General features: G+C 41.4%; 1 protein-coding gene across 1 annotated transcript; it reads right to left on the minus strand.

Moving 5' to 3' along the window:
- Nucleotides 1–2,703: 2,703 nt before the first annotated feature.
- On the minus strand, nt 2,704–27,710 carry LOC149971370 (uncharacterized). The gene is made up of 6 exons (XM_090223395.1): nt 27,592–27,710; nt 14,406–14,600; nt 13,978–14,260; nt 13,607–13,787; nt 4,173–4,235; nt 2,704–2,801 (listed from the first exon to the last, which is right to left on the minus strand). Exons 1-6 carry the CDS (start codon nt 27,708–27,710, stop codon nt 2,704–2,706), a joined length of 939 nt encoding a protein of 312 aa, XP_090079521.1.

Below are 27,710 nucleotides of genomic sequence, written 5' to 3' on the forward strand. Positions count from 1 at the left end.
ATCACTCACCAGCCATCTTCGATAAAGCGCATATTATTTACACTCATTTTGTTCTAATTACAAAGTGACAAGGTCACCTTTGCACCCACAAAGCAGAGTTTAGTCCACGCTGTCCATCTACATTTCCACCGGCTAATCAATAGAGACAGGGGAAATCTGACTAGTTTCTCTTTGCTGCTGCTTACGCTTGTTAAGGTCACCTAGGCTGTAATGCACCAGACATCACAGCAGTCATCTGTTGTTAAGAAAGAGAGAAACTCTTTGTTTGCAATGCAAATAATGCAATCCCACTGCAAAGTCACCGGCATGGGTCAAATATACTCCTCCTTGGTTTATGGGCTGCCTATAAAATAGTTGATTTATTGAGTAGCTGCATTTCCCAATGCAACACTTTCCATCTTAGCGCGCCCATTTAGACATTGACTTCCTACAGAGAAGTGAATGTTGCACATATTTTGTGTGAAAATTCATGTAACATTCATAAAATACTAGATTTTACACGATTCCTATTCCTAGGAGCTTTTCGGATATGCTTCATGCATGTGTTAAACGACATCAGAGGGCATAGGATCAAAGGAAATAGTTGCAATTATACCATTTTCTTTTTTACAATTCCAGCTCTGACAAATATGCACGACATCACTAAAGACACATACCATCATCAGAATGTAAACAATTAGTGACTAGAGGATGAATAATGCTAATCCATAACAGTTGGTTAATCTAGCCATTCCTATAATGATATCTATTAGCTTTTCACCTACTGCAAACATGATGACCCCTGTGACCCTGGAGCCAGGAGAGATCCAGGAGAGGGATTAGGACTGCTTCAGTTTCCTCTCTGGTGTTTTATCCTCTGTCAGTATCCTTTGTCAGTATCCTCTGTCATCCTGACTAAACCAGTAGGAGACTGATGATAAGACAAGTGACTGAGGATAGGAGGGAGGGGTTTTGAGCACTGGGTATTATACATCAAAAATACTATCAAGAAAAATATTTGTATTTCATGCAATTTCCATGTGTTTGCAAAATATGACTTATCACCATAATGTTGATGAGACTTGCTTTTTGGTTATTAGAGATGACATTAAATGTAATTGGACTTTTATCTATCTCAGCTTTAGGACTCATCAATTTAATATTTTACGGGCCCCCCGAGTGGCGCAGGGCAGCTGTGCTGAGATCCTGGTTCGAGTCCAGGGGGAGTCCATGGGGCAGCGCACAATTGGCTCAGCGTCGCCCGGGTTAGGGTTCTTGTCCCATCGCGCACTAGAGACTCCTGAGGCGGGCCGGGCGCAATGCACGCTGACACGGTCGCCAGGTGTACAGTGTTTCCTCCGACACATTGGGGCGGCAGGCTTCCGCGTTAAGCGGGCCTTGTGTCAAGAAGCAGTGCTGCTCAGAGGACACATGGCTCTTGACCTTCGCCTCTCCCGAGTCCGTACGGGAGTTGCAGCAATGGATACCAATTGGATACCATGAGAAAGGGGTAAAAAAAAAAAAATTAATATTTTACATCAAACTTCTCCCTTAAATGTATCTAATTTGAATACACTTTTTAAACCCTTTACTCGAGCGCTTTGAAGTCATAGACACATAACAGCTTTGTGATGCTTCACACAACATTAATTTCAAAAGGTTTTTTAAACCTTAAATACAGAAGGGATTGTCCTATGCAGCTCTCTGTGTCATTATCATTCAGCCATAACAATAGTTCTTCTGATACATGGCATTAATGCATACGACAGTGGCAAGACTTTTCCCTTGCCCTGTAGAATATGCCATCTGTTCTACCAGCTGCATTAAGCATCATAACTCATAATCAAAGTCTTTTTGTTTAGAATTGTGATTTGATATCAACGAACCCTCAACTCAATCTACTTTCAATCGAATGAGCAATATGTCCCCAGAGATATAGCACAGTGGACAGATTTTTGTACAGGCACTTAAGACAAAGGTAAGCCTCTTACACAAAAGCGTGAAAACTTGAGTCTGTCCTGCTCAAAATGTCAAACAAAATAATGAAATAATGAAAGTGAAGTGCGAAGGCTCGTACACAGTAATCTGGCCTCTCGGTGCCATATATCGCCGAGGTAATGTGACAGTTAGGAGAGAAAACAATGAGGCTGGGTGGCAGCTGTGGGTTATTGAGTATGAAGAGCAGCCAATGAAGCAATGAGTGCCGCCACAATGTCTCTAATGGCACACAGATGAGCCCCGGACTCTACGCAAGCCTCGCGTTCTAATCTGTCATCACTGGCCTGCACCTCCACCCCCCTCTATTGGCAGGGGGCTGTCAGCCAAGGCCCATGGGACATGACAGAAACACACCAATGACTATTCCATTCCAACACACTTCCACCTTGCCCCTCCTCTGCTCTCTAATGATGGATATCATCATTCAGTTTTCACTTTCCACTGCAACTATCATAGTTCTCTTCCGAGAAAATGTACTCACTTAAAAGTGAAAGGGACATGACCACACGTGAACTCTCATGGTCCTGCCCTAGCCTGCACTGGCTGTAGATTAATAGTTTCCCTTTACTAACTTACTTAGGCCCACCGCTCCTTTGGAAGCATAGGTCATCGATGTTCTGTTCTGAGCAGTCTTCTCCAGCTCGTCCGCCCCATGCCGGTTGTCCATCTGACTCAAGCACCTGCCCATCCAGTTTTCTCTAGTTTCCCTTTAGCCTGATTTTACCTTCAGTGCGAGTACCTCTCAGGCCTTGGGGCCTTGGAGAGATGGAGATGCTGAGAGGGGCTTTTGAAGCTTGAGAAGATCCCCGCCCTCTTGCCTGCTCCTATTAGGAGGTACATTTGAAACAGCATTTTAGGGACCATAGCACAGCCACGCCTCCATATGTCCTCTCTCTGTGTTAATAACGTGCTCACACTGCGTATGAATATTATGTAAAATTAGCTCAATTATATTTGACAGCTCATTACCATACGCATTGACCAGGTTTCCCCCGTCTTTCCTCAGTAGTAATTCTTACCTTCTCCCGTCGCTCGAGGTGAATAATGATTAACATAATTATAGAGCACATTTTTTTTGGAAGAGGCATTTGCCAGTTTGTCTCTGTCCATGAGCCTTCTCTGTTCCCCTTTTAATGTAAATCCTTCATTTAGATGTGTATCAGAGTGTATTCAGGGGAGTTAGAGTGAAACAGTGCTCTATTAAGTTTGATAAATTCAATTAAATAGATATTGCATACTGATTTTTTCCCCCACTAGTTATTAATAACCTTTTCCCTACGCGGTGATTGTGTGATTTGCCGCAGCACTTCAATTCCAAAGTTTCAAACTTTGTTATACTAGCTATGGCTTTTAGAATACTTAATGCTGGTTGTGGCCCATTCGTAGGGGGAATTAATCTGGAGTCTCAACTGGCCAGAGAGTATGAACTCAATGACTGGCTAGAAAAGCAGCAGAAGACAGAGCAACAGATTGAAGCATTATTATTTGTGTTACCATTCCATCTGGAGACGTGTGATCGAACAGAGACAATCACACTTTCTCTACAAACCCCTAACAGCTGGAACATCTAACTGCTGGTTTGCAATCAACGCTTATAACATGAAAAACTGCAACTTGAGGCTGGGTTTTATTGGTTGTTTCCATCGTAATCCGATTTTCCAGCTGTCCTTTTACATGACCATTTACTTTGGAAAATCAAGGCCTCTGTCTGTTGACTGAAGATTGCAGCAAACACATCTCTAAAAATGATGTGAAAAAAGTCAGCTGGATCGATTGGTACCCGTCATTGTCTTCTTTCGGAACCTAAGGCATCACATAAAAATGATCCATGACACAGTAAATTGGTTCAAGTTGACCTTTGACATTGAAAAAGCGCTGGAGTCCTACGCGACAATGGATCTTTTTAACTGTGAGGGATTTGAACGTCACTACATCCAGGTCCGGTGCGTATCCATCCCTCACATGGACAGCACTGTCATTGGGCCAGATGAAGACTGAACCGCATGGTTCCAGTAGGAGGCACAACTTCCTCCTGCTCCATCCATCCAGACCCCATCCAGATCAATCCATAATAAGGCCCACCTGATCCGTCTCACACCCTCACCTCCCTCTCACCATTAACACAAAGAACAAATGATACCCTGTCTGACTGACATACACAGGAGAGATAAAGGAGTAAAACAGACAAGACATACCCTCCATCTTGATTTCTTTGCTCACCCTAGGTAAATCTGTGTCGTTGGTTTTGGTGTGGTCACCTGAAACACAGAAGAGAGAAGAGATGCTAACCACACTTTGAATGTTCAAATTCCTCTCTGGTATCACAATTTAATTGACATTTTCTGCCTTCTGAGGTAAGCAAAGGAGGTAAACAGGAGCCTGCAGCATTATCCAATCAGCATTGATTTCACCAATAACAAGTAAGCCCTGTTCATAGCCAATGCATGGTCAACATTTATTGTATGCACAATACCACTCCCCCCTCACATTTGTAAGACATTGATTTCTGTGTAGAGAATATTTGGCCTTCGGGAGACACTGATTGTATTGTAATTGTATTCTCTTATTAGATTTCATACTACCTGGACATTCCTTTTTTCACTCCAGTATAAATGGCTAATAATGAAATATAATCACTTATGAGTGTAGAGGAACGAGTGATAAAAGTAGTCAGGCAGCAGTGTAATCATGTTCGGACCGTGCACCATTACCAGACAAATTGGGGCCTGCTTCCCGGTTTTCATTTCCAGTCTGCTGCCTTCACTCCAGTGTTATACAGGCATCTGATTTCATGGGTTTCAGGGAACGGGTTGATTTAATGCAGAGGGGAACTATGCATGAGCCCTCCTGCTGTGCAACTCTTACATGCAGTTTAGTCATGCCAGACAACATGTTGTGTTCCAGGCCCTGTCCTGATTGCAACTCTCTCTGCGTCTCGCGAAATACGGTTTAGTCAGGGATGGAGGGGTGGAGTGAAAAGTGTGGCTAGAGGGTCGACCGTTGGTTAAGATGTCCAAGTCAAAAGGGTTTTTTTTTGTTTCTGCAAGTCAGACACCAAACAACTTGAAGATACTGTGGAAAATGACACGAGGAGGAATATTCAAACGAGGTTCAACAGCTTTTTAGTTTCATTGACCCTTGATGTAACAAGGGAAAAAAATGAAAATGTATTTTTTTTCTATGGTACTCAAGCTTTGATAGCTAGAGCAGTTGTTAAAGCTCTCGTTTCATCTTCAAACATTATAATTACTTTGGTACGCCTGAAGATAAAAATTAGAGGGAAAATAAATGTATATTTTTTTAATTGCGGTGTCAACTGTTACCCATCGTCTCACCATCTGATGATGTCTCTTCCTGTGTTTATGCCCAAGTCAGTGACTAGCAATCCGTGTAGGCCGATCATTTACCCAAAGAGGGTAATGAATCGACACAATTACTGTGTAATTGTGTCGCGCACAATACAGGTGACTTTCATTAGCAACCTCTGGGATGTGTGTCACTGTGCGGTGGCTGCTCCCTGCTGATGAATTCTGGGAGAGCTGTAATTTATTAGATCAGGTGGTGGGATCACTTTTTATGGCCCCTGGTCTGCAGGTTTAGACTGTCACTTCATTATGATCCTTTATGTCAGGCTTTGGTTAGCAAGAAGCAGGAACATTACGTTTCATGCAAATGACCCGCTCTAATGACCACATTAGGGGGTTTTTAAACTCCGTTTATGAAATTATTAGAATAAAAAGATGGACATTTTAACGACACACATTTTCACATGGCACAACAATGCATGGAACCCTTCGCAATATCATTGTGTAGGAGAAATACTATGGAACATGGCCGGATCATTTCCCATCGTTTTTCACGATGGGAAATGCATGGGACAAAATGTCTTCCTGACCCAATGGGGTCATAAGTCTAGCCTCAGCTTTAAAGCATATAAGTGATTTTATGTGTTGGAGAAAAGAGGAATAGTACATTTTTTGGGGAGTGCAACAAAACAGCTGTTCCTGTGTATGTCAACACGCTAATGATGACACCCCCCCCCCCTCTCTCTCTTCTCGCTCTCTGTCAGGAAACAGCTGGGGCAGCGGACTTGATTTATCTATAAAGGTATAGGTGTTAGATTTTAGTATGATGTGCCTTCGTCAGAAGGCATGGCACCTGCAGGGTTCTCATTGCTAACCAACCAGTGTTTTGTCCTTTAACTATACAAGTTAACAGTACACATCAGATAAACACCCCCCCCCTCTACAACAATGTTCTTTATTTATAATGTTTTTCTGGTCGCTAGAGTCAATCTTTCCAGGACTACACAATGTAATTTCAACAAATTAATTACAGGACAGTTTGCATCCACAAAAGTTACCTGAAACATATATCGTACATTAGCAAACTATGTCCAATACATTAACTCTGCAGAGTGGTGTCTGAATATCAGCGACCACCATTCTGACCAGTCACTATAATGACTTCTGGATGGAAAGAATTAATGGACTGGGAGGCTGCAGCTGGTGTTGGTGTGTCTGTCAGCGAGTGTTTATTAGAATGTGTTAGAGCTTCGTTATTTCCATTTGCAATGTCTTGGAATCAATTGTCTATGTCATGATGTCTTACACTAGAGGAATGACGGTGACAATCACTTTTCATTTTTTTTCTCTTCCGCTAAGGAAAACAAAGCTGGAGAAAAAACAGTGGCAGATGACTGTTACAGCATAGGGTTATAAAAAGTAATGGAGAAAACAGTTGTTTGATTACCAGGCTCTCCGGGTCACTGGATGCTTCTGACCCATTTAGCTTGCAGTAATAGTCTCCCTTGTCCCCTTGGGGGGCCAGTGCTGGAGCATGGGAAAGGGATGCCACAGAACACTGACTCATATACACTGAACAAAAATATGAACGCAACATGTAAAGTGTTGGTCCCATGTTTCATGAGCTGAAATAAAAAAATCCCAGAAATGTTCCATGCGCACAAAAAAACGTATTTCTCTAAAATGTTGTGCACACATTTGTTTACATCCCATGTTAGTGTGCACAAAGAGAATCCATAAACCTGACAGTTGTGGCATATCAAGAAGCTGATTTAACAGCATGATCATTACACAGGTGCACCTTGTGTTAGGCACAAAGAAAGGCCCATTTAAAATGTGCAGTTTTGTCACACAACACAATGCTACAGATGTCTCAAGTTTTCAGGGAGAGTGCAATTGGCATGCTGACTGTAGGAATGTCCACCAGAGCTGTTGTCAGAGAATTGAATGTTAATTTCTCTACCATAAGTTGCCTCCAATGCCGTTTTAAATAATTTTTCAGCACGTCCAACCGGCCTCACAACCGCAGACCAACTGTAACCACATCAGCCCAGGACATCCACGTCCGGCTTCTTCACCTGCTGGATCGTCTGAGATCAGCCACCCGGACAGCTGATGAAAGCGAGCAGTATTTCTGTCTGTAATAAAGCCCTTTTGTGGGGAAAAACTATGTCTGATTGGCTGAGCCTGGTTCCCCAGTGGGAGAGCCTGACTCCCAAGTGGGTTGGCCTATGCCTTCCTAGGCCCACTCATGGCTGCACCCCTGCCCAGTATTGTGAAATCCATATATTAGGGCCTAATGAATTTTTAAAAATTGACTGATTTCCTTATGTGAACTGTAACTCTGTAAATTTCTTGAAATTGTTGCATGTTGCATTTATATTTTTGTTAAGTATACATATAGCAAGACCTGCAATCACTGTACATGTAAGGCAATTCATGTAAATATTATGTGCATGCTCCAACAATTCTTTTTACAAATATTTTGAGAAATTCCCCCCCAAAATGATCCTACTATCCTGAATTCAATATTGTAATACAATGTGAAAGTATATTCTTGATATCTAGCAAGTACTATATTCAACACTCTATCCCATGCTTCACTGATTGTACAAATTAGAATAGCGAATTTATTCAGTTAATATTCTTATGATCAAAGAAATGTATATTGGATCTGCACTGGTGGCTGTTCAATCTCACTGGAAAAGGTTGATTGAGACAGAAAATGAATACCATTTACATCATCAACGCTCAAATAAAATTGATAGCAATTAAGGTATCATGTACATGCATCTAAGTTAGCAATTAAACCAAATTAGCTCCCTGTATTACCACTTCATAATAAGAAATTGTGATAATTGACACTGTTATCGTCTCAAGGTATGAATCTTTGTTTTGCACGCACGAACACACACACACACACACACACACACACACACACACACACACACACACACACACACACACACACACACACACACACACACACACACACACCTCAGCCCCTTTCCTCATTGTCTTTTAGCCTCCATTGTCTCTCCTCCACCCACTGCTCTCCTTTCAGCTGATGCATATTCAACCTCACTACAATACCTGCCAAATGTCTGTGGGATTAAAGAGTACTCTTCCAACTGTCTGTTAGCTTTCCCTCTAAATCTACTGTCGCCATGGTGTTGCCGTGGCAGCACCAGACTGTGGCCTAAGGCGATAGAGATTTGACAGTGCATGAGTATGTGTCTGCATGAGAGTCAAGGATGCATTGACAGGTGAGAGGAAACGGTAGCCTATCTCTCCACTGCAGTTGTTTCCTTGGAGAGTCTGTAAGAAGTGAAGTTTACTGCAGTTGAACAGAATACCAAACTTTTTTTTATCCCCCCTTATGAAAGACAGTGGAATGCTTACTTATCTAGATTGGAATGTTGACTTATCCAGTGGATTTAACTGTTTGAAATTTTCACTCGCAGCCGGCTGGCCGCCCACATCACAAAAATATGTATTTTTCTATGTAATCCTCTGACTCCACTGAATGTTTTCCTCAGCAGGGCAGTTAGTTCAACTCTCAAGGGTACAGCAAGTGTGCTCCATGTGGGATTTTAACACGCAACCCATTGGTTTGAGTCTCGACACCAAAAAAGATGTGTCTGTGTCTGCCTCTACACCACCCACTCACTGGGGCCCCAGAACATGTTTTAATAATGAGTGGTAGTATTCATCAGCAGCTGTTGGGTTGCACAAATTCCCTTGGCGTGAAACTGACAAGGTGACATTTTAGTAGATTGTCTTTGTTAGTAATGGTAACAAGGTTGGCCTAATTTGTCTTTAAAGTATGAGCAGTACGATTTATAGAGAACAGTAATATATACTGAAAAAAATATATAAACGCAACATGCAACAATTTCAAAGATTTTACTGAGTTAGAATTCATATAAGGAAATTAGTCAATTTAAATAAATTATTTAGGCCCTAATTTATGGATTTCACATGACTGGGAATACACGTGCATTTAAAATGTCACAGATACCTTAATAAAAAGGTAGGGGTGTGTATCAGAAAACCAGTGCTGGTATCTGGTGTGACCACCATTTTCCTCATGCAGTGTGACACATCTCCTTCACATAAAGTTGATCAGGTTGTTGAAAGATGTGCCGGCATCGAGTAATTGTCTCAGGCCCCCTCCCAGTTAGGGGGAGTGATGAGCTCTACAGCAGAGTATCACAACTCAATCGATGTTTGAAAACTGTTTTCTGCCCATCCCAAAATATAGAATTGTTAGATAATTGGTCCTCTTTCTGGGACTCACCCACAAACAGGACCAAGCCTGGCCTGCTGAGGAGTGACAGACTCCATCCTAGCTGGAGGGGTGCTCTCATCTTATCTATGAACACAGACAGGGCTCTCTCCTCTAGCTCCACAATGAGATAGGGTGCAGATAGCACAGTCAGTGTAGTCAGCTCAGCTATCCCCTTTGAGATCGTGTCTGTGCCTCGATCTAGGTTGGGCAAAACTAAACATGGCGGTGTTCGCCTTAGCAATCTCACTGGAATGAAGACCTCCTCCATTCCTGTCATTATTAAAAGAGATTGTGATATCTCATATCTCAAAATAATGTTAGATCCAAGGCAGTTATAGTCAATGAACTAATCACGGATCATCATTTTGATGTGATTGGCCTGACTGAAACATGGCTGATAAATTTACTGTGTTAAATGAGGCCTCTCTTCTCCTGGTTACACTAGTGACCATATACCCAGCACATCCCGCAAAGGCAGAGGTGTTGCTAACATTTACAAAACCAAATTTAAATTCACAAAAATAAAAAGTACTGCATTTTCGTCTTTTGAACTTCTAGTCATGAAATCTATGCAGCCTACTCAATCACTTTTTATAGCTACTGTTTACAGGCTTCCTGGGCCATATACAGCGTTCCTCACTGAGTTCCCTGAATTCCTATCGGACCTTGTAGTCATGGCAGATAATATTCACATTTTTGGTGACTTTAATATTCGCATGGAAAAGTCTACAGACCCACTCCAAAAGGCTTTCGGAGCCATCATCGACTCAGTCATACTCTGGACCTAGTTTTGTCCCGTGGAATAAATATTGTGGATCTTAATGTTTTTCCTCATAATCCTGGACTATCGGACCACCATTTAATTACGTTTGCAATTGCAACAAATAATCTGCTCAGACCCCAACCAAAAGCCGTGCTATAAATTCTCGGACAACCCAAAGATTCCTAGATGCCCTTCCAGACTCCCTACACCTACCCAAGGATGTCAGAGTACAACAATTGGTTAACCACCTAACTGAGGAGCTAAATTTAATCTTGCATAATACCCTAGATGCAGTCACAGCCCTAAAAACAAAAAACATTTGTCATAAGGAACTAGCTCCCTGGTATACAGAAAATACCCGAGCCTTGAAGCAAGCTCCCAGAAAATTGGAACGGAAACGGCGCTACACCAAACTGGAAGTCTTCCAATTAGCTTGGAAAGACAGTACCGTGCAGTATCGAAGAACCCTCACTGCTACTCGATCATCCTATTTTTCCAGCTTAATTGAGGAGAATAATAACAATCCAAAATGTACATTTGATACTGTCACAAAGCTTACTAAAAAGCTGCATTCCCCAAGAGAGGATGGCTTTCACTTCAGCAGTGATAAATTCATGAACTTCTTTGACGAAAAGATCATGATCATTAGAAAGCAAATTAGGGACCCCTCTTTATTTTGCGTATTTCTTCAAAGCTCAGTTGTCCTGAGTCTGCGCAACACTGCCAGGACCTAGGATCAAGGGAGACACTCATGTTTTTTAACACTATATCTCTTGACACATTGATGAAAATAGTCATGGCCTCCAATCCTTCAAGCTGCATTCCAACTAAACTACTGAAAGAGCTTCTTCCTGTGCTTGGCCCTCCTATGATGAACATAATAAACGGCTCGCTATCCACAGGATGTGTACCAAACTCACTAAAAGTGGCAGTGACAAAGCCTCTCTTGAAAAAGCCAAACCTTGACCCAGAATAAAAAATATATATATATATATATATATATATATATATATATATATATTGGCCTATATCGAATCTCCCATTCCTCTCAAACATTTTAGAAAAAGCTGTTGCGCAGCAACTCACTGCCTTCCTGAAGACAAATATTCTATTCGAAACGCTTCAGTCTGGTTTTAGACCCCATCATAGCACTGAGACTGCACTCGAGAAGGTGGTAAATTTCCTTTTAATGTTGTCAGACATGGAGCTCTGCATCTGCATCTGTCCTCGTGCTCCTAGACCTTAGTGCTGCTTTTGATACCATCGATCACCACATTGTTTTGGAGAGATTGGAAACCCAAAGTTCTGGCCTGGTTTAGATCGGAAAGATATCAGTTTGTCTCTGTGCATGGTTTGTCCTCTGACAAATCAACTGTCAATTTTGGTGTTTCCTCAAGGTTCCGTTTTAGGACCTCTATTGTTTTCACTATATATTTTACCTCTTGGTGATGTCATTCGGAAACATAATGTTAACTTTCACTGCTATGCGGACGATACACAGCTGTACATTTTGATGAAACATGGTGAAGCCCCAAAATTGCCCTCTAAGGAAGCCTGTGTTTCAGACATAAGGAAGTGGATGGGGGCAAATGTTTTACTTTAAGCTCAAAACAGACATACTTGTTCTAGGTCCCAGGAAACAAAGCGATATTCTGTTGAATCTGACAATTAATCTTGATGGTTGTACAGTCGTCTCAAATAAAACTGTGAAGGACCTCGGCGTTACTCTGGACCCTGATCTCTCTTTTGACGAATGTATCAAGACTGTTTCAATGACAACTTTTTTCCATCTATGTAACATTGCAATAATCAGAAACTTTCTGTTCAAAAAGTATGCAGAGAAATTAATCCATGCTTTTGTCACTTCTAGATTAGACTACTGCAATACTCTACTTTCCGGCTACCTGGATAAAGCAATAAATAGACTTCTGTTAGTGCTAAACACGGCTGCTAGAATCTTGACTAGAACACCAAAATGTTATCATATTACTCCAGTGCTAGCCTCGCAACACAGACTTCCTGTTAAGACTAGGGCTGATTTCAAGGTTTTCCTGCTAACCTACAAAGCATTACATGGGCTTGCTCCTACCTATCTTTCCGATTTGGTCCTGCCATACATACCTACACGTACGCTATGGTCACAAGATGCAGACCTCCTTATTGCCAACCAGCTGGAGGCAGGGCTTTCTTCTATAGAGCTCCATTTTTATGGAATGGTCTGCCTATCCATGTGAGAGACGCAGACTCGGTCTCGACCCCTAAGTCTTTATTGAAGTCTCATCTCTTCAGTAGTTCCTATGATTGAGTGTAGTCTGGCCCAGGGGTTTGAAGATGAACAGAAAGGTACTGGAGCGACGATCCACCCTTGCTGTCTCTGCCTGGCCGGTTCCCCTCTCTCCACTGGGATTCTCTGCCTCTAAACCTATTACGGGGGCTGTGTCACTAGCTTACTGGTGCTCTTCCATGCCGTCCCTATGAGGGGTGCATTACTTGAGTGGGTTGAGTCACTGACGTGATCATCCTGTCTGGGTTGGCGCCCCCTTGGGTTCGTGCCGCGGGGGAGATCTTCCTGAACTATCGGCCTTGTCTCAGGGTAGTAAGTTGATGGTTTGAAGATATCCCTTAAGTGGTGTGGGGGCTGTGCTTTGGCAAGGTGTGTTGGGTTATATCCTGCCTGTTTGTCCCTGTCCGGGGGTATCGTCGGACGGGGCCATAGTGTCTCCCGACCCTTCCTGTCTCAGCCTCTAGTAATTATGCTGCAATAGCTTATGTGTCGGGGGGCTAGGGTCAGTCTGTTATACCTGGAGTATTTCTCCTGTCTTATCCGGTGTCCTATGTGATTTTAAGTATTCTCTCTCTCTCTCTCTCTCTCTCTCTCTCTCTCTCTCTCTCTCTCTCTCTCTCTCTCTCTCTCTCTCTCTCTCTCTCTCTCTCTCTCTCTCTCTCTCTCTCTCTCTCTCTCTCTCTCTCTCTCTCTCTCTCTCTCTCTCTCTCTCTCTCTCTCTCTCTCTCTCAGGAAAGACGAGTATGGAGGAAGGTACAAGTTCATAAACTGCCTATTGATGTTAAACCATTCCCTTACCTGAGCAGCTCGGTGGAAACTGACATTGTCCCACACTATCACATAGGTGGGAATGGGATTCTCATTTAGCTTTTGACCCGGCTGCTCTTGAACCTGCTGCTCAAATAAAATATCTCTTAGATTGGCAATAAATCTTGGAAGGTGCTGGGTGTTATATGGCCCGAGTGTAACATGGTGATGTAGAACACCATGGTTGCTGATAGCAGCACAGATTGTGACATTGCCACCTCGTTGACCAGGGACTTCAACAATGGCCGACTGTCCAATCATGTTTCGGCCTCTCCTTCTCCTCTTTGTTAGGTTGAAGCCTGCTTCATCGACAAAGATGAACTCATGGGGTCTGTTCAAGGATTCCAAGTCAAATATTGTCTGTGTAGAAATGCAATATACTGTATGTAGGATTTTGTAAGTTGTACAGAGACAGTGCTATACTGTAGAGTACAATTAGGCTTCTGATTCACATACATTGTATGTACTGAAGAGTAATGTCATGCACATAGTATGTGTTAGTACTGTAGACAATCTGGATTACAGTAAATGTTTCTGAATGTACACTTACTTGCACATACTGAGCTCGCAGTTCTTTCACCCTTGGTGAGTTGCGCTCGAAAGGTACTCTGTGTACTTGTTTCATTCGCATCCTGTTACGATGGAGGACACGGTCAATTGTGGAAATAATCACACTGTCGATTCCCTGGAAGTGTGTGTTGTCTTTTATCACTCGTTCCTGGATTTCTCTGAGTCGTATTGCATTATCTTGAAGGACCATGCCAACTATAACGGCCTCGTGCTCCATAGTGAATATAGCTGTCCTTCCACCTGCATGTGGCAGCCTTGCAATTCTACAAAAAGTAGTTGTGCAGTTACAAAACATATTCATGCAGTACAATACATACAGTGATTATCTTTACAAATGTCTATTGAAACAGCTGCATATAGTGTAGTACAGTACATTTGCAATTACAAAAATACAGTAGTATACTGTACCTGTTCTCTTTTCTGAATGTCCTTACTATGGTGGACACAGAAAATCGGCTCAAATTGAGTTGCACTCTAAGTCCTGCTTCCCTCATTGTCAGTTCATGGACAAGAACGTGGTCTATAACTGTTGCTCGAATTTCATCAGATATTTCCACTTTTTGTCTTCCTCTTCGTCCTCCTCTTCCTCTTTCTTGCCCTCCTCTTGTTCCTCATTGCCCACCTCGCATACGCACTCGTCCTTTCACAAAAGTTTCTTCTATCCATTCTCAGACTTTCTCCATCCCACCTTCAACAACCTGTTTGCTCTCTGAACTGGCTTATATTGGTTGTGTCGCATCATTCGAAACAGGTTAAATACATTTTTAGCGGTTGTGTTCAATCAATGACATGTGTTCTCTATTTGTATTTGATTGTTGCCACTTGTGTTTACCAATATGGGTGACATGTGCATTAGAGTGCAGAACGTGTTTTGAGAATGAGAATGTGTTTAGAGTTTTGCTGAAAAGTCTAAGCGAGATCTGCAAATTGTGTTCTACCATGTGAAATGGTTTAAGGTATTGACAACAGACTGCATAATTAGCTAAATGAGTCCAGACAACTGAGAACTTTGTTCAGCCAATGGGTTTTAGTGTTTTAGCAATTGAGAAAAACTGTAAACTTCTTAAGGCTAGGGGGCAGTATCCTGAATTTCTGGATGACTGACATGCCCAAAGTAAACTGTCTGCTACTCAGGCCCAGAAAGATATGCATATAATGTGTAGCATTGGATAGAAAACACTCCGAAGTTTCTAAAACTGTTCAAATAATGTCTGTGAGTATAACAGAACTGATATGGCAGTCGAAAAACCGAGGAAAATCCATGAGGATTTTTTTTGGGGGGGTTCACAGGCCTTTTCAACGCAAGCCTATGGGTAATCCACTAGATATCAACAGTCTTTATACAGGGTTTCAGGCTTGTTTCTTGAAAAACGAACAAGTAGTTGTAGTTTATCCAAGGAGTTCTCATCAGAAAAGGTAGGCTTTTGGCGTGTGTGAATGAGGGCGCACATTATTTTCCTTTTCTATTGAACACCGTTGTTTCCGTCTGAAATATTATAGTTTATTTACATATTAGGGTACCTGAGGATTGATTAGAAACATTGTTTGACTTGTTTGGCCGAAGTTTACCGGTATCTTTTTGGATTCCTTTGTATGCACGTTGAAGGAGTGGATTACTGAAATCAATGGCACCAACTAAACAGACATTTTTGGATATAAAGGAGGACTTTATCGAACAAAACGAACATTCATTGTGTCGCTGGGACCCTTTGGATTGCAAACAGTGGAAGAACTTCAAAGGTAAGTGATTAATTTTATCGCTATTTGTGATTTTTGTAAAGCCGGTGTTGGTTGAAAAATTATTTTGATGTGGGGTGCTGTCCTCAGATACAGTGCCTTGCGAAAGTATTCGGCCCCCTTTAACTTTGCGACCTTTTGCCACATTTCAGGCTTCAAACATAAAGATATAAAACTGTATTTTTTTGTGAAGAATCAACAACAAGTGGGACACAATCATGAAGTGGAACGACATTTATTGGATATTTCAAACTTTTTTAACAAATCAAAAACTGAAAAATTGGGCGTGCAAAATTATTCAGCCCCCTTAAGTTAATACTTTGTAGCGCCACCTTTTGCTGCGATTACAGCTGTAAGTCGCTTGGGGTATGTCTCTATCAGTTTTGCACATCGAGAGACTGACATTTTTTCCCATTCCTCCTTGCAAAACAGCTCGAGCTCAGTGAGGTTGGATGGAGAGCATTTGTGAACAGCAGTTTTCAGTTCTTTCCACAGATTCTCGATTGGATTCAGGTCTGGACTTTGACTTGGCCATTCTAACACCTGGATATGTTTATTTTTGAACCATTCCATTGTAGATTTTGTTTTATGTTTTGGATCATTGTCTTGTTGGAAGACAAATCTCCGTCCCAGTCTAAGGTCTTTTGCAGACTCCATCAGGTTTTCTTCCAGAATGGTCCTGTATTTGGCTCCATCCATCTTCCCATCAATTTTAACCATCTTCCCTGTCCCTGCTGAAGAAAAGCAGGCCCAAACCATGATGCTGCCACCACCATGTTTGACAGTGGGGATGGTGTGTTCAGCTGTGTTGCTTTTACGCCAAACATAACGTTTTGCATTGTTGCCAAAAAGTTCCATTTTGGTTTCATCTGACCAGAGCACCTTCTTCCACATGTTTGGTGTGTCTCCCAGGTGGCTTGTGGCAATCTTTAAACGACACTTTTTATGGATATCTTTAAGAAATGGCTTTCTTCTTGCCACACTTCCATAAAGGCCAGATTTGTGCAATATATGACTGATTGTTGTCCTATGGACAGAGTCTCCCACCTCAGCTGTAGATCTCTGTAGTTCATCCAGAGTGATCATGGGCCTCTTGGCTGCATCTCTGATCAGTCTTCTCCTTGTATGAGCTGAAAGTTTAGAGGGACGGCCAGGTCTTCGTAGATTTGCAGTGGTCTGATACTCCTTCCATTTCAATATTATCGCTTGCACAGTGCTCCTTGGGATGTTTAAAGCTTGGGAAATATTTTTGTATCCAAATCCGGCTTTAAACTTCTTCACAACAGTATCTCGGACCTGCCTGGTGTGTTCCTTGTTCTTCATGATGCTCTCTGCGCTTTTAACGGACCTCTGAGACTATCACAGTGCAGGTGCATTTATACGGAGACTTGATTACACACAGGTGGATTGTATTTATCATCATTAGTCATTTAGGTCAACATTGGATCATTCAGAGATCCTCACTGAACTTCTGGAGAGAGTTTGCTGCACTGAAAGTAAAGGGGCTGAATAATTTTGCACGCCCAATTTTTTAGTTTTTGATTTGTTAAAAAAGTTTGAAATATCCAATAAATGTCGTTCCACTTCATGATTGTGTCCCACTTGTTGTTGACTCTTCACAAAAAAATACAGTTTTATATCTTTATGTTTGAAGCCTGAAATGTGGCAAAACGTCGCAAAGTTCAAGGGGGCCGAATACTTTCGCAAGGCACTGTAATTGCATGGTATGCTTTCGCCGTAAAGCCTTTTTGAAATCTGACAATTCAGTTGGATTAAGAAAAAGGGAAGCTTTTATATGATATAAGACACTGTATGTTCATTATTGTTTAATATTACGATTTTGAAATTTCCAACTTCACCGGATGTTGTCGATTTTGATCCCGCTAGCGGGATCCGATCCCTAAGTTACAGAACCAAGACTTCTCCTGAGTTTTATTCATTTTTATGCATTATGTATCAGTGATGTTACACGATTTAGCCAGATGCTCTCTTTCGTTTTTGTTTTTTAGACTTTTGATTGACATTCTGCAATGATGGTGAGTGAAATAAGTGACAGACATGCAAAACTCAAACACATGCGCAAACCAGGACATTGAGCTATGGAGGATTTACTCTAAGGTTCAAACCACACATGGATCCCTAGTCACAATGGACGGTAGCATAATGGCTTTCTGTCTGACTGGCTCCAGTCATGTGTCTAACTTATTAACAGTCGAGAAATGCCTTTGCTCTGCTGTTTTTTTTTATCAGCCCCTTCATCACTACTGAAACATTGAGGGCTTGACTTCATAACATCCGACATTGGGCCCGGAGATCTTCGTTTTCCCTCCCTTATCTTCCTCAGTCTAATGCAAGCTGATAAGACCTTAAATAGTGTGGACGAGATTAAAAGAGAATAATAAAATAAGTGTGTCACTAACAGAATTGCCTCTGCCCCACAAGTTGAGTTTGAATAAGCCTCACTATAAATAAGGCCAATAATATGTTCAAACAGTGAAAAGTATTACAGATAAAGCCCTTGTGACAGAGGGAACTCACTGGCAATACATCAAGGTTAATATGTTGCAGCCAGGAAGATGATAGTTGCCCATTGCATCAGCCATTTGAGCTTGTTATATCTTTAAAATAAGCAATATTTATTCATGCATAATACATATTAAACTGGTGTTAATGAACACACCATTTGGAGGCAAATGCAATGTAATTTACAGTGCCTTGCGAAAGTATTCGGCCCCCTTTAACTTTGCGACCTTTTGCCACATTTCAGGCTTCAAACATAAAGATATAAAACTGTATTTTTTTGTGAAGAATCAACAACAAGTGGGACACAATCATGAAGTGGAACGACATTTATTGGATATTTCAAACTTTTTTAACAAATCAAAAACTGAAAAATTGGGCGTGCAAAATTATTCAGCCCCCTTAAGTTAATACTTTGTAGCGCCACCTTTTGCTGCGATTACAGCTGTAAGTCGCTTGGGGTATGTCTCTATCAGTTTTGCACATCGAGAGACTGACATTTTTTCCCATTCCTCCTTGCAAAACAGCTCGAGCTCAGTGAGGTTGGATGGAGAGCATTTGTGAACAGCAGTTTTCAGTTCTTTCCACAGATTCTCGATTGGATTCAGGTCTGGACTTTGACTTGGCCATTCTAACACCTGGATATGTTTATTTTTGAACCATTCCATTGTAGATTTTGCTTTATGTTTTGGATCATTGTCTTGTTGGAAGACAAATCTCCGTCCCAGTCTAAGGTCTTTTGCAGACTCCATCAGGTTTTCTTCCAGAATGGTCCTGTATTTGGCTCCATCCATCTTCCCATCAATTTTAACCATCTTCCCTGTCCCTGCTGAAGAAAAGCAGGCCCAAACCATGATGCTGCCACCACCATGTTTGACAGTGGGGATGGTGTGTTCAGCTGTGTTGCTTTTACGCCAAACATAACGTTTTGCATTGTTGCCAAAAAGTTCCATTTTGGTTTCATCTGACCAGAGCACCTTCTTCCACATGTTTGGTGTGTCTCCCAGGTGGCTTGTGGCAATCTTTAAACGACACTTTTTATGGATATCTTTAAGAAATGGCTTTCTTCTTGCCACACTTCCATAAAGGCCAGATTTGTGCAATATATGACTGATTGTTGTCCTATGGACAGAGTCTCCCACCTCAGCTGTAGATCTCTGTAGTTCATCCAGAGTGATCATGGGCCTCTTGGCTGCATCTCTGATCAGTCTTCTCCTTGTATGAGCTGAAAGTTTAGAGGGACGGCCAGGTCTTGGTAGATTTGCAGTGGTCTGATACTCCTTCCATTTCAATATTATCGCTTGCACAGTGCTCCTTGGGATGTTTAAAGCTTGGGAAATATTTTTGTATCCAAATCCGGCTTTAAACTTCTTCACAACAGTATCTCGGACCTGCCTGGTGTGTTCCTTGTTCTTCATGATGCTCTCTGCGCTTTTAACGGACCTCTGAGACTATCACAGTGCAGGTGCATTTATACGGAGACTTGATTACACACAGGTGGATTGTATTTATCATCATTAGTCATTTAGGTCAACATTGGACCATTCAGAGATCCTCACTGAACTTCTGGAGAGAGTTTGCTGCACTGAAAGTAAAGGGGCTGAATAATTTTGCACGCCCAATTTTTTAGTTTTTGATTTGTTAAAAAAGTTTGAAATATCCAATAAATGTCGTTCCACTTCATGATTGTGTCCCACTTGTTGTTGATTCTTCACAAAAAAATACAGTTTTATATCTTTATGTTTGAAGCCTGAAATGTGGCAAAACGTCGCAAAGTTCAAGGGGGCCGAATACTTTCGCAAGGCACTGTATTTGCACTAGCATGAATACAAAATCTAATAGCCTTAAATAGATACTTTGAGATTTTGACAATGAATCCCTTAATATACTTCCCCAGTCAGTCAGATTACCTCGTGGAGACCATTTGTATGTCTGTGTGCAGATTGAAGGAAGCTGCTAACTAGTGTTAGCGCAATTGGCTTGCAAACCTACCTCTACCTACTTCCCTCATACTGGATGTAGAGATCGTATCCATGAGTTCATCTGACTCTAGGGAAGTAGATAAAGGGCTTAATTGCCAAAATCCTGATGTAACCCTTTAATACAGGAACACACTCTTAACCATTTTGTCCCTGTTCAAGGCTATGCATGCCATTAGGAAATGATAACAATGAAATAATATGACTAGTCAGGCTCAAGTGTTTGACCAACAGCATTGTAATAACATTATAGTATCAATTTCAACTGCACATGACCTTGAATGGGCCTCGAAATAGTATATTCATGAGTACTAGTAAGTAATGGTTAAAATGAGACACAAACTAGAAGAGTTTTGTGCTCCATACTGCTTATTCTGATAGATAGACGGATGTGTTGATTATGTCTCCAAGGTCAAACAAAGAGACCAAAAGAGTCTGGTCAAATGACACCTGACATGAGCAGTATAGGCATTCTAATGAATGCCAATCTCTGATAATCTTCCTTGTAATAGACACAAATCACTGATAATATAAACTTTACGTTCACCTTCATTTGCTATGAGTTGCCCACTACAGATAATTGCCTCATATTCTGTTTGAAGAGAATTCATGAGACTGTTGCTGAAGTTGATTTCTCGTTCTGGCATTAGGCAAACAAACAAAGCCGAGGCTAGTTCACTTTTCTTCTCTCCCTGTCATGGTTTCACCTGACATTGGATTGCACTGGGCTAAAATGGCAGGCATTAGATTCTCCCCACCTCTCAAACTTCCGAAAACACCTTTTCACAGTGTGCTGATGGGAGGTGAGAATAATGCCCTATCTAACCAGCACAATATTAAAAGAGCTGACAGACGGAAGACCAAAGGTCTAAATTTAGACTGAAGAGAGAAAGTCTATTTGTTAAGGTCTGGGCAGCAGTGGTGCCAATAGGAAAAATGCCTGATGTTACCTTAGAAACATGTTGAGTATTCGACAGAGAAAGATGATTGAAAGCATTCAAGTGTAGGGGCATGGCTCATTAGAATATTTTGGGGTATGATTTGCTCACAGCTTCTTTTAAAAATTATAGGCCAATCTCAAATTTGTCACCCCTGGTGAAAACACTTGAAATCCTTGTGAGTGAACAGCTAAAAGTGTTTTTATATACTAACTCTACTTTATCAATGTACCAATTGGGCTTCAGGAAGAAGCATAGCACAATTACAGCAGCCATGAAGGTTTTAAATTATATCACTGAAGCCCTTGACAAAAAACAACACTGTGTATCACTTTTTATTGATCTCTCTAAGGCTTTTGATACAGTTAATCATGATATATTGAGGCAGAAATTGTCAAGTGTAGGTATTTTTGATGGGCTCATGTCTGTTAAATTGTCTGTCTGTAATGGTGTGCCCAGGGCTCTGTTCTTGGTCCCCTCTTATTCACTATTTATATAAATAATTAACAAAAATGTGCAAAATTGTTACGTTTTTCTTCTGTTGAAAGAGAGGAGGACCAAAATGCAGCGTGGTTATTTATAAACATCTTTAATAAAGATGAATACGAACAATATACAAAAACAATAAACGTGAAAAACCGAAACAGCCCTATCTAAATACCTAAAGAATATGGCTGCCTAAATATGGTTCCCAATCAGAAACAACGATGAACACCTGCCTCTGATTGAGAACCACTCTAGGCAACCATAGACTTACCTAGACTACTTCACTAACCACAATCCCATAACCTACAAAACACCCCTAGACAAAACACACCACATAAATACCCATGTCACACCCTGACCAAAATAATAAAGAAAACACAAAATACTAAGGCCAGGGCATGACAAAAATGCTCAACTTCACTTTTATGCTGATGATACTGTTATTTATTGTTGTGCCTCGTCTCTTACAAAAGCTTTCCAGAACTTGCAAGCTGCTTTTTATACTGTTCAACATACCTTGGTTCAATTGAAGCTTATCCTCAATACTGACAAAACTAAACTAATGGTGTTTTCCAAAGCAAGAAATAGATCTCTGAACCATTCACCTATTACTACCTGTCAGGGCAATGAGATTGAGACTGTAACCTCATAGAAATATCTTGGAAATTTAATTTCAAAATTAAGCTGAAGTTCAGATTTTATTTTAGGAATAAGGCCTGTTTTACTTTTGAAGCCAGAAGGAGGCTAGTATCAGCTACATTTATGTCTTTACTAGACTATGGGGATATTGAGAACGATCTTGGTATAAACGGAGTCGTTTAACTTCTTGGTGACAGTGGGCAGTATTTTCACGTACAGATGAAATGCATGCCCAAATTCAACTGCATGCTACTCATCCCCAGAAGATAAGATGTGCATATTAATAGTATATTTGGATAGAAAACAGTCAGTTTCTAAAACTGTTTGAATCATATCTGTGAGTATAACATATTTATACTAGCATACTTATTTAGCAGGCGAAACCCCGAGGACAAACCATTCTGATTTTTTTTTTGAGGTCACTCTCTTTTCAATTAGTTTTCATTGGGAATCCAAATTTCTAAGGGACCTTCTTGCAGTTCTTATCGCTTCCACTGGATGTCAAGAGTGTGTAGAAATTGGTTGAGGTTTTTCCTTTGTGTAATGAAGAAGTACGGCCATTGAACGAGGGTAACTTGAAGTGTACTGTTAGATAGAGGCGCATGACCAGAAAGCATGCTACAGTTTGTTTTCCTCCTGTATTGAACACAGATCATCCCGTCTTCAATTTTATCGATTATTTACGTTAAAAAATACCTAAAGTTGTATTACAAAAGTAGTTTGAAATGTTTTGGCAAAGTTTACAGGTAACTTTTGAGATATTTTGTAGTCACGTTGCGCAAGTTGGAACCAGTTTGGAACCGTTTTTCTGGATCAAACGCGCCAAATAAGTTTACATTTTGGATATATATCGACGGAATTAATCGAACAAAAGGACCATTTGGGATGTTTATGGGACATATTGGAGTGCCAACAAAAGATGCTCGTCAAAGGTAAGGCATGAATTATATTTTTATTTCTGCGTTTTGTGTCGTGCCTGCGGGGTTGAAATATGCTTTTCTTTCTTTGTTTACTATGGTGCTATCCTCAGATAATAGCATTGTTTGCTTTCGCCAAAAAACCTTTTTGAAATCTGACATGTTGGCTGGATTCACAACAAGTGTAGCTTTAATTTGCTATCTTGCACGTGTGATTTCATGAAAGTTAGATTTTTATAGTAATTTATTTGAATTTGGCTAACGTCCCACATATCCCAGAGAGGTTAATAAGTGCTCACAAAACTCCAAAAACCAAAATATACAAAATAAAAAAGTGGGTAGAAAACCCGGCGCACACCAACACATAACTTGCACATAACATACAACCAAACAATCTCCGACAAGGACATGAGGGGAAACAGAGGGTGAAATACACAACATGTAATTGATGGGATTCGAACCAGGTGTGAAGGAAGACAAGACAAAACCAATGGAAAATGGATCAGCAATGGCTAGAAGGTCGGTGATGTCGACCGCCGAACACCACCCGAACAAGGAGAGGGACCGACTTCGGCGGAAGTCGTGACAGATGTGTTTGTGCTCCCAGCTATGAATGCTTCCGCTCAGTGTTTGAGATCAATTGATACCCTTTACCATGGCCCATTGAGATTTATTTTAAACTGCAAAACCCTTACGCACCACTCCACGTTATATACCAGGGTTGGCTGGCCTTCTCTAGTCACTTGTTGGCTCAGTCACTGGTATAATTTATTTACAAAGCCATTTTGGGTTTGCTACCATTTTATTTGGGCATTTTTATTGTTCAGAAATGTGGTGGGTACTCTCTTCATTCGCAGGACTTTATCCTGCTAACTGTTCCAAATGTCCAAACTGAATTTGGTAAAAGGGCTTTTATGTACTATGCGCCATCGGCTTGGAAAGCCTTACAAAATACTTTTAAACTGGAAGAACTTGTCCCGATTGGTGTTTTTAAATCACTGATGAAGGATTTTGAGTCTGATTCCCTGACCAGTCAATGTTTTTAATTAGCTGTTTTATGATTTTGTTATACTCTTGTGAATTCTATGGTTTTTACTGTATTACTTGTAGTTTTTCATGTTGTCTGTCTGTAATTGTGAAATGACTTGGTGCTGCCTATCTTGGCCAGTACTCTCTTGAAAAAGAGATTTCAAATCTCAATGTGCCCTTCCTGGTTAAATACAGGTTAAATAAATAAAGTTCCAGTTTATCTTATCTGTTGTGTTATACCATTAATAATTAAATATGACTATGGAATGTAAATGTGTCTTATGAAAGACTCATGTAGATCTTGTGTCAATTGAGAACTGTTGTGTAAATCAATACTCTCTATTCTTTCCTCAGGGACTTTCAGCTGTTCCAGAGCTAGTTGCAGAGCTAGCAACTTGTCAATCAACACAATTATCAAACTCATTGAATTGTAACAATATAATATGGCGAACCAGAGGAAAGAACCCTGTATGGTTCTTCAAAAGGTTATTTATAGAATCTTTGAGATTGAGAAATTTTTTATAAAACCATTCTCCATGAAGGTCTTATAAAGATTCCTTAAATGGGTTCTATAAAGCACTAAAAAGGGTTGCAACCATAGCAGAACCCTTTTTGGTGTTATATAGAACCTTTTTGAAATGTTCATTTATGGAACATTAGGAAAGGGTTCTTTATAGTACCATAAATGTTTAATTTAGAAACATATGAGCATGGTTCAGCAAAAAAAGAAACGTCCCTTTTTCAGGACCTTGTCTTTCAAAGAGAATTCATAAAAATCCAAATAACTTCACTGATCTTCAGTGTAAAGGGTTTAAACACTGATTCCCATGCTTGTTCAATGAACCTTAATAAACAATTAATGAACATGCACCTGTGGAATGATCATTAAGACACTAACAGCTTACAGACGGTAGGAAACAGTTATGAAAACTTAGGACACTAAAGAGGCCTTTCTACTGACATCAAAACAAAGATGCCCAGGGTCCCTGCTCATCTTAGGCATGCTGCAAGGAGGCATGAGGACTGCAGATGTGGCCTAAGACAGCACTACAGGGAGACAGGATGGACAGCTGATCGTCCTCACAGTGGCAAACCACGTGTAACAACACCTGCACAGGATCTATATCTATATCTGAACATCACACCTGCGGGACAGGTACAGGATGGCAACAACAACTGCCCGATTTACACCAGAAATGCACAATCCCTCCATCAGTGCTCAGACTGTCTGCAATAGGCTGAGAGAGGCTGGACTGAGGGCTTGTAGGCCTGTTGTAAGGCAGGTCCTCACCAGACATCACCGGCAACAACGTCGCCTATGGGCACAAACCCACCGTCGCTGGACCAGACAGGACTGGCAAAAAGTGCTCTTCACTGATGAGTCAAGGTTTTGCCTCACCAGTGGTGATAGTCAGATTCACGTTTATTGTCGAAGGAATGAGTGTTACACCGAAGACTGTACTCTGGAGCGGGATCGATTTGGAGGTGGAGGGTCCGTCATGGTCTGGGGCGGTGTGTCACAGCATCATCGGACTGAGCTTGTTGTTATTGCAGGCAATCTCTACACTGTGCGTTACAGGGAAGACATCCTCCTCCCTCATGTGGTACCCTTCCTTCAGGCTCATCCTGACATGACCCTCCAGCATGACAATTCCACCAGCCAAACTGCTCGTTCTGTGCGTGATCTCCTGTAAGACAGGAATGTCAGTGTTCTGCAATGGCCAGCCGAAGAGCCCGGATCTCAATCCCATTGAGCATGTCTAGGACCTGTTGGATCGGAGGGTGAGGGCTAGGGCCATTCCCTACAGAAATGTCAGGGAACTTGCAGGTGCCTTGGAGGAAGAGTGGGGTAACATCTCACAGCAAGAACTGGAAAATCTGGTGCAGACCATGAGGAGGAGGTGCACTGCAGCACTTACTGCAGCTGGTGGCCACACCAGATACTGACTGTTACGTTTGTTTTTGACCCCCCCCCCATTTGTTCAGGGACACATTATTCAATTTCTGTTAGTCACATGTCTGTGGAACTTGTTCAGTTTATGTCTCAGTTGCTGAGTTTATATAGCACAAAAAAAATGTTCCGCTTATGGTTACAAGTAAAATTATCCCAACTTTGCACTATATAGAAAGAGGCACAGAGCCAGGGTCTCAGCACAGAGGGGTGGACTCTATGGGCCTTTCTGACCAAATCATTCAAAAAAAGGGTAGCTGATAGGTTTCAGTACCAAGGACAGCACACACCGCTCTACAAAGCGCAGTGGTCGTCAGCGCCATGGACAGCAGCACCAAGCAATGATTCATCGAAACCATTAATCGCAGCGCATGAAGTGCTTGTTTAGCAGACAGACAGAGAAAGGTCTACATTCAGGTCTACTTTCAATGATAAGGTAGACACAGTGGTCTACAACAACAAAACAGGAACAGCGTAAATCAGGCAGGCAGGCAGTGTCTCACATGCAGGCAGGCAGGCAGGCAGGTTGTCAGGCAGGCACGCACACACACACACACACACACACACGCACACACACACACACACACACACACACACACACACACACACACACACACACACACACACACACACACACACACACACACATACACACACACACACACACACACACACACGGCCTGCCTATGGATGCCAAGAGGTGATAAGCAAGAGGCCCTGTAATAACATTCTGACTGCTTTCATCTCAACCAAAATGATATTTCACACACCAGATTGTCTTTTGCTCAGCCAATGTAGCCATGTTGTAGTTTGATGTAGTCAAGTCCATTTGCTATTTCCATCATCTTGCATTCCATCGAACAATGTGCAAATTAAGGTCCTGTTTTAAACATCATACTCCTCTTCTTCATGTTGACAATCCTGCCAACTACTATGTCTTTGGGTATGTCAATGTCCCACGGAATAGATAGCAATGTTAGGATGGATAGTCTGTCCTCATTCACGCATGCATGCAAATAGGTATTCGCTCGGAACTGGCACTGCTGATGGGGATGATTTTGTAGATTCTATGGAGAATGGTCAGATTTGAATATGCTCAGTGCATGTTATTGGCAATGAGGAATGCTAGGACTGAGTCAGAGTTGAGATCCATGGCTAACTCGGAATATATTGTGCGGAAAGAGAAGAACTCATGCACAATTTCCTCAGGCTTGGAAATGTTTTCTGAGTAGAAATGTGCGAGCTGAAGCATGTTATTCTCTACATCAGGGTGTTCAAAATGCTTTGGATTGAGCACAGAGAACAGTCACGCCGTTTCTATGAAGTCGACAAATCGATTCTCAAACTGCCCCACAAAAACATTGAGTGTGCAATTGTGTACATCAGCTTTAAAAGCACCTTGTGCTTTCTGGAATTGGGTCATCCTCTGTTGTGTCGTTTTGTCGGGCCATCTCTTTAGCAGTGTTCCTCATCTTGTCAAAGGCCTCATCTGTGCCCGTCTGGCTGATCTTAGCCAT

Source organism: Oncorhynchus mykiss, chromosome 26, assembly GCF_057628025.1.
Source record: "Oncorhynchus mykiss isolate SJ-2025 chromosome 26, ASM5762802v1, whole genome shotgun sequence".
Taxonomy (NCBI): domain Eukaryota; kingdom Metazoa; phylum Chordata; class Actinopteri; order Salmoniformes; family Salmonidae; genus Oncorhynchus; species Oncorhynchus mykiss.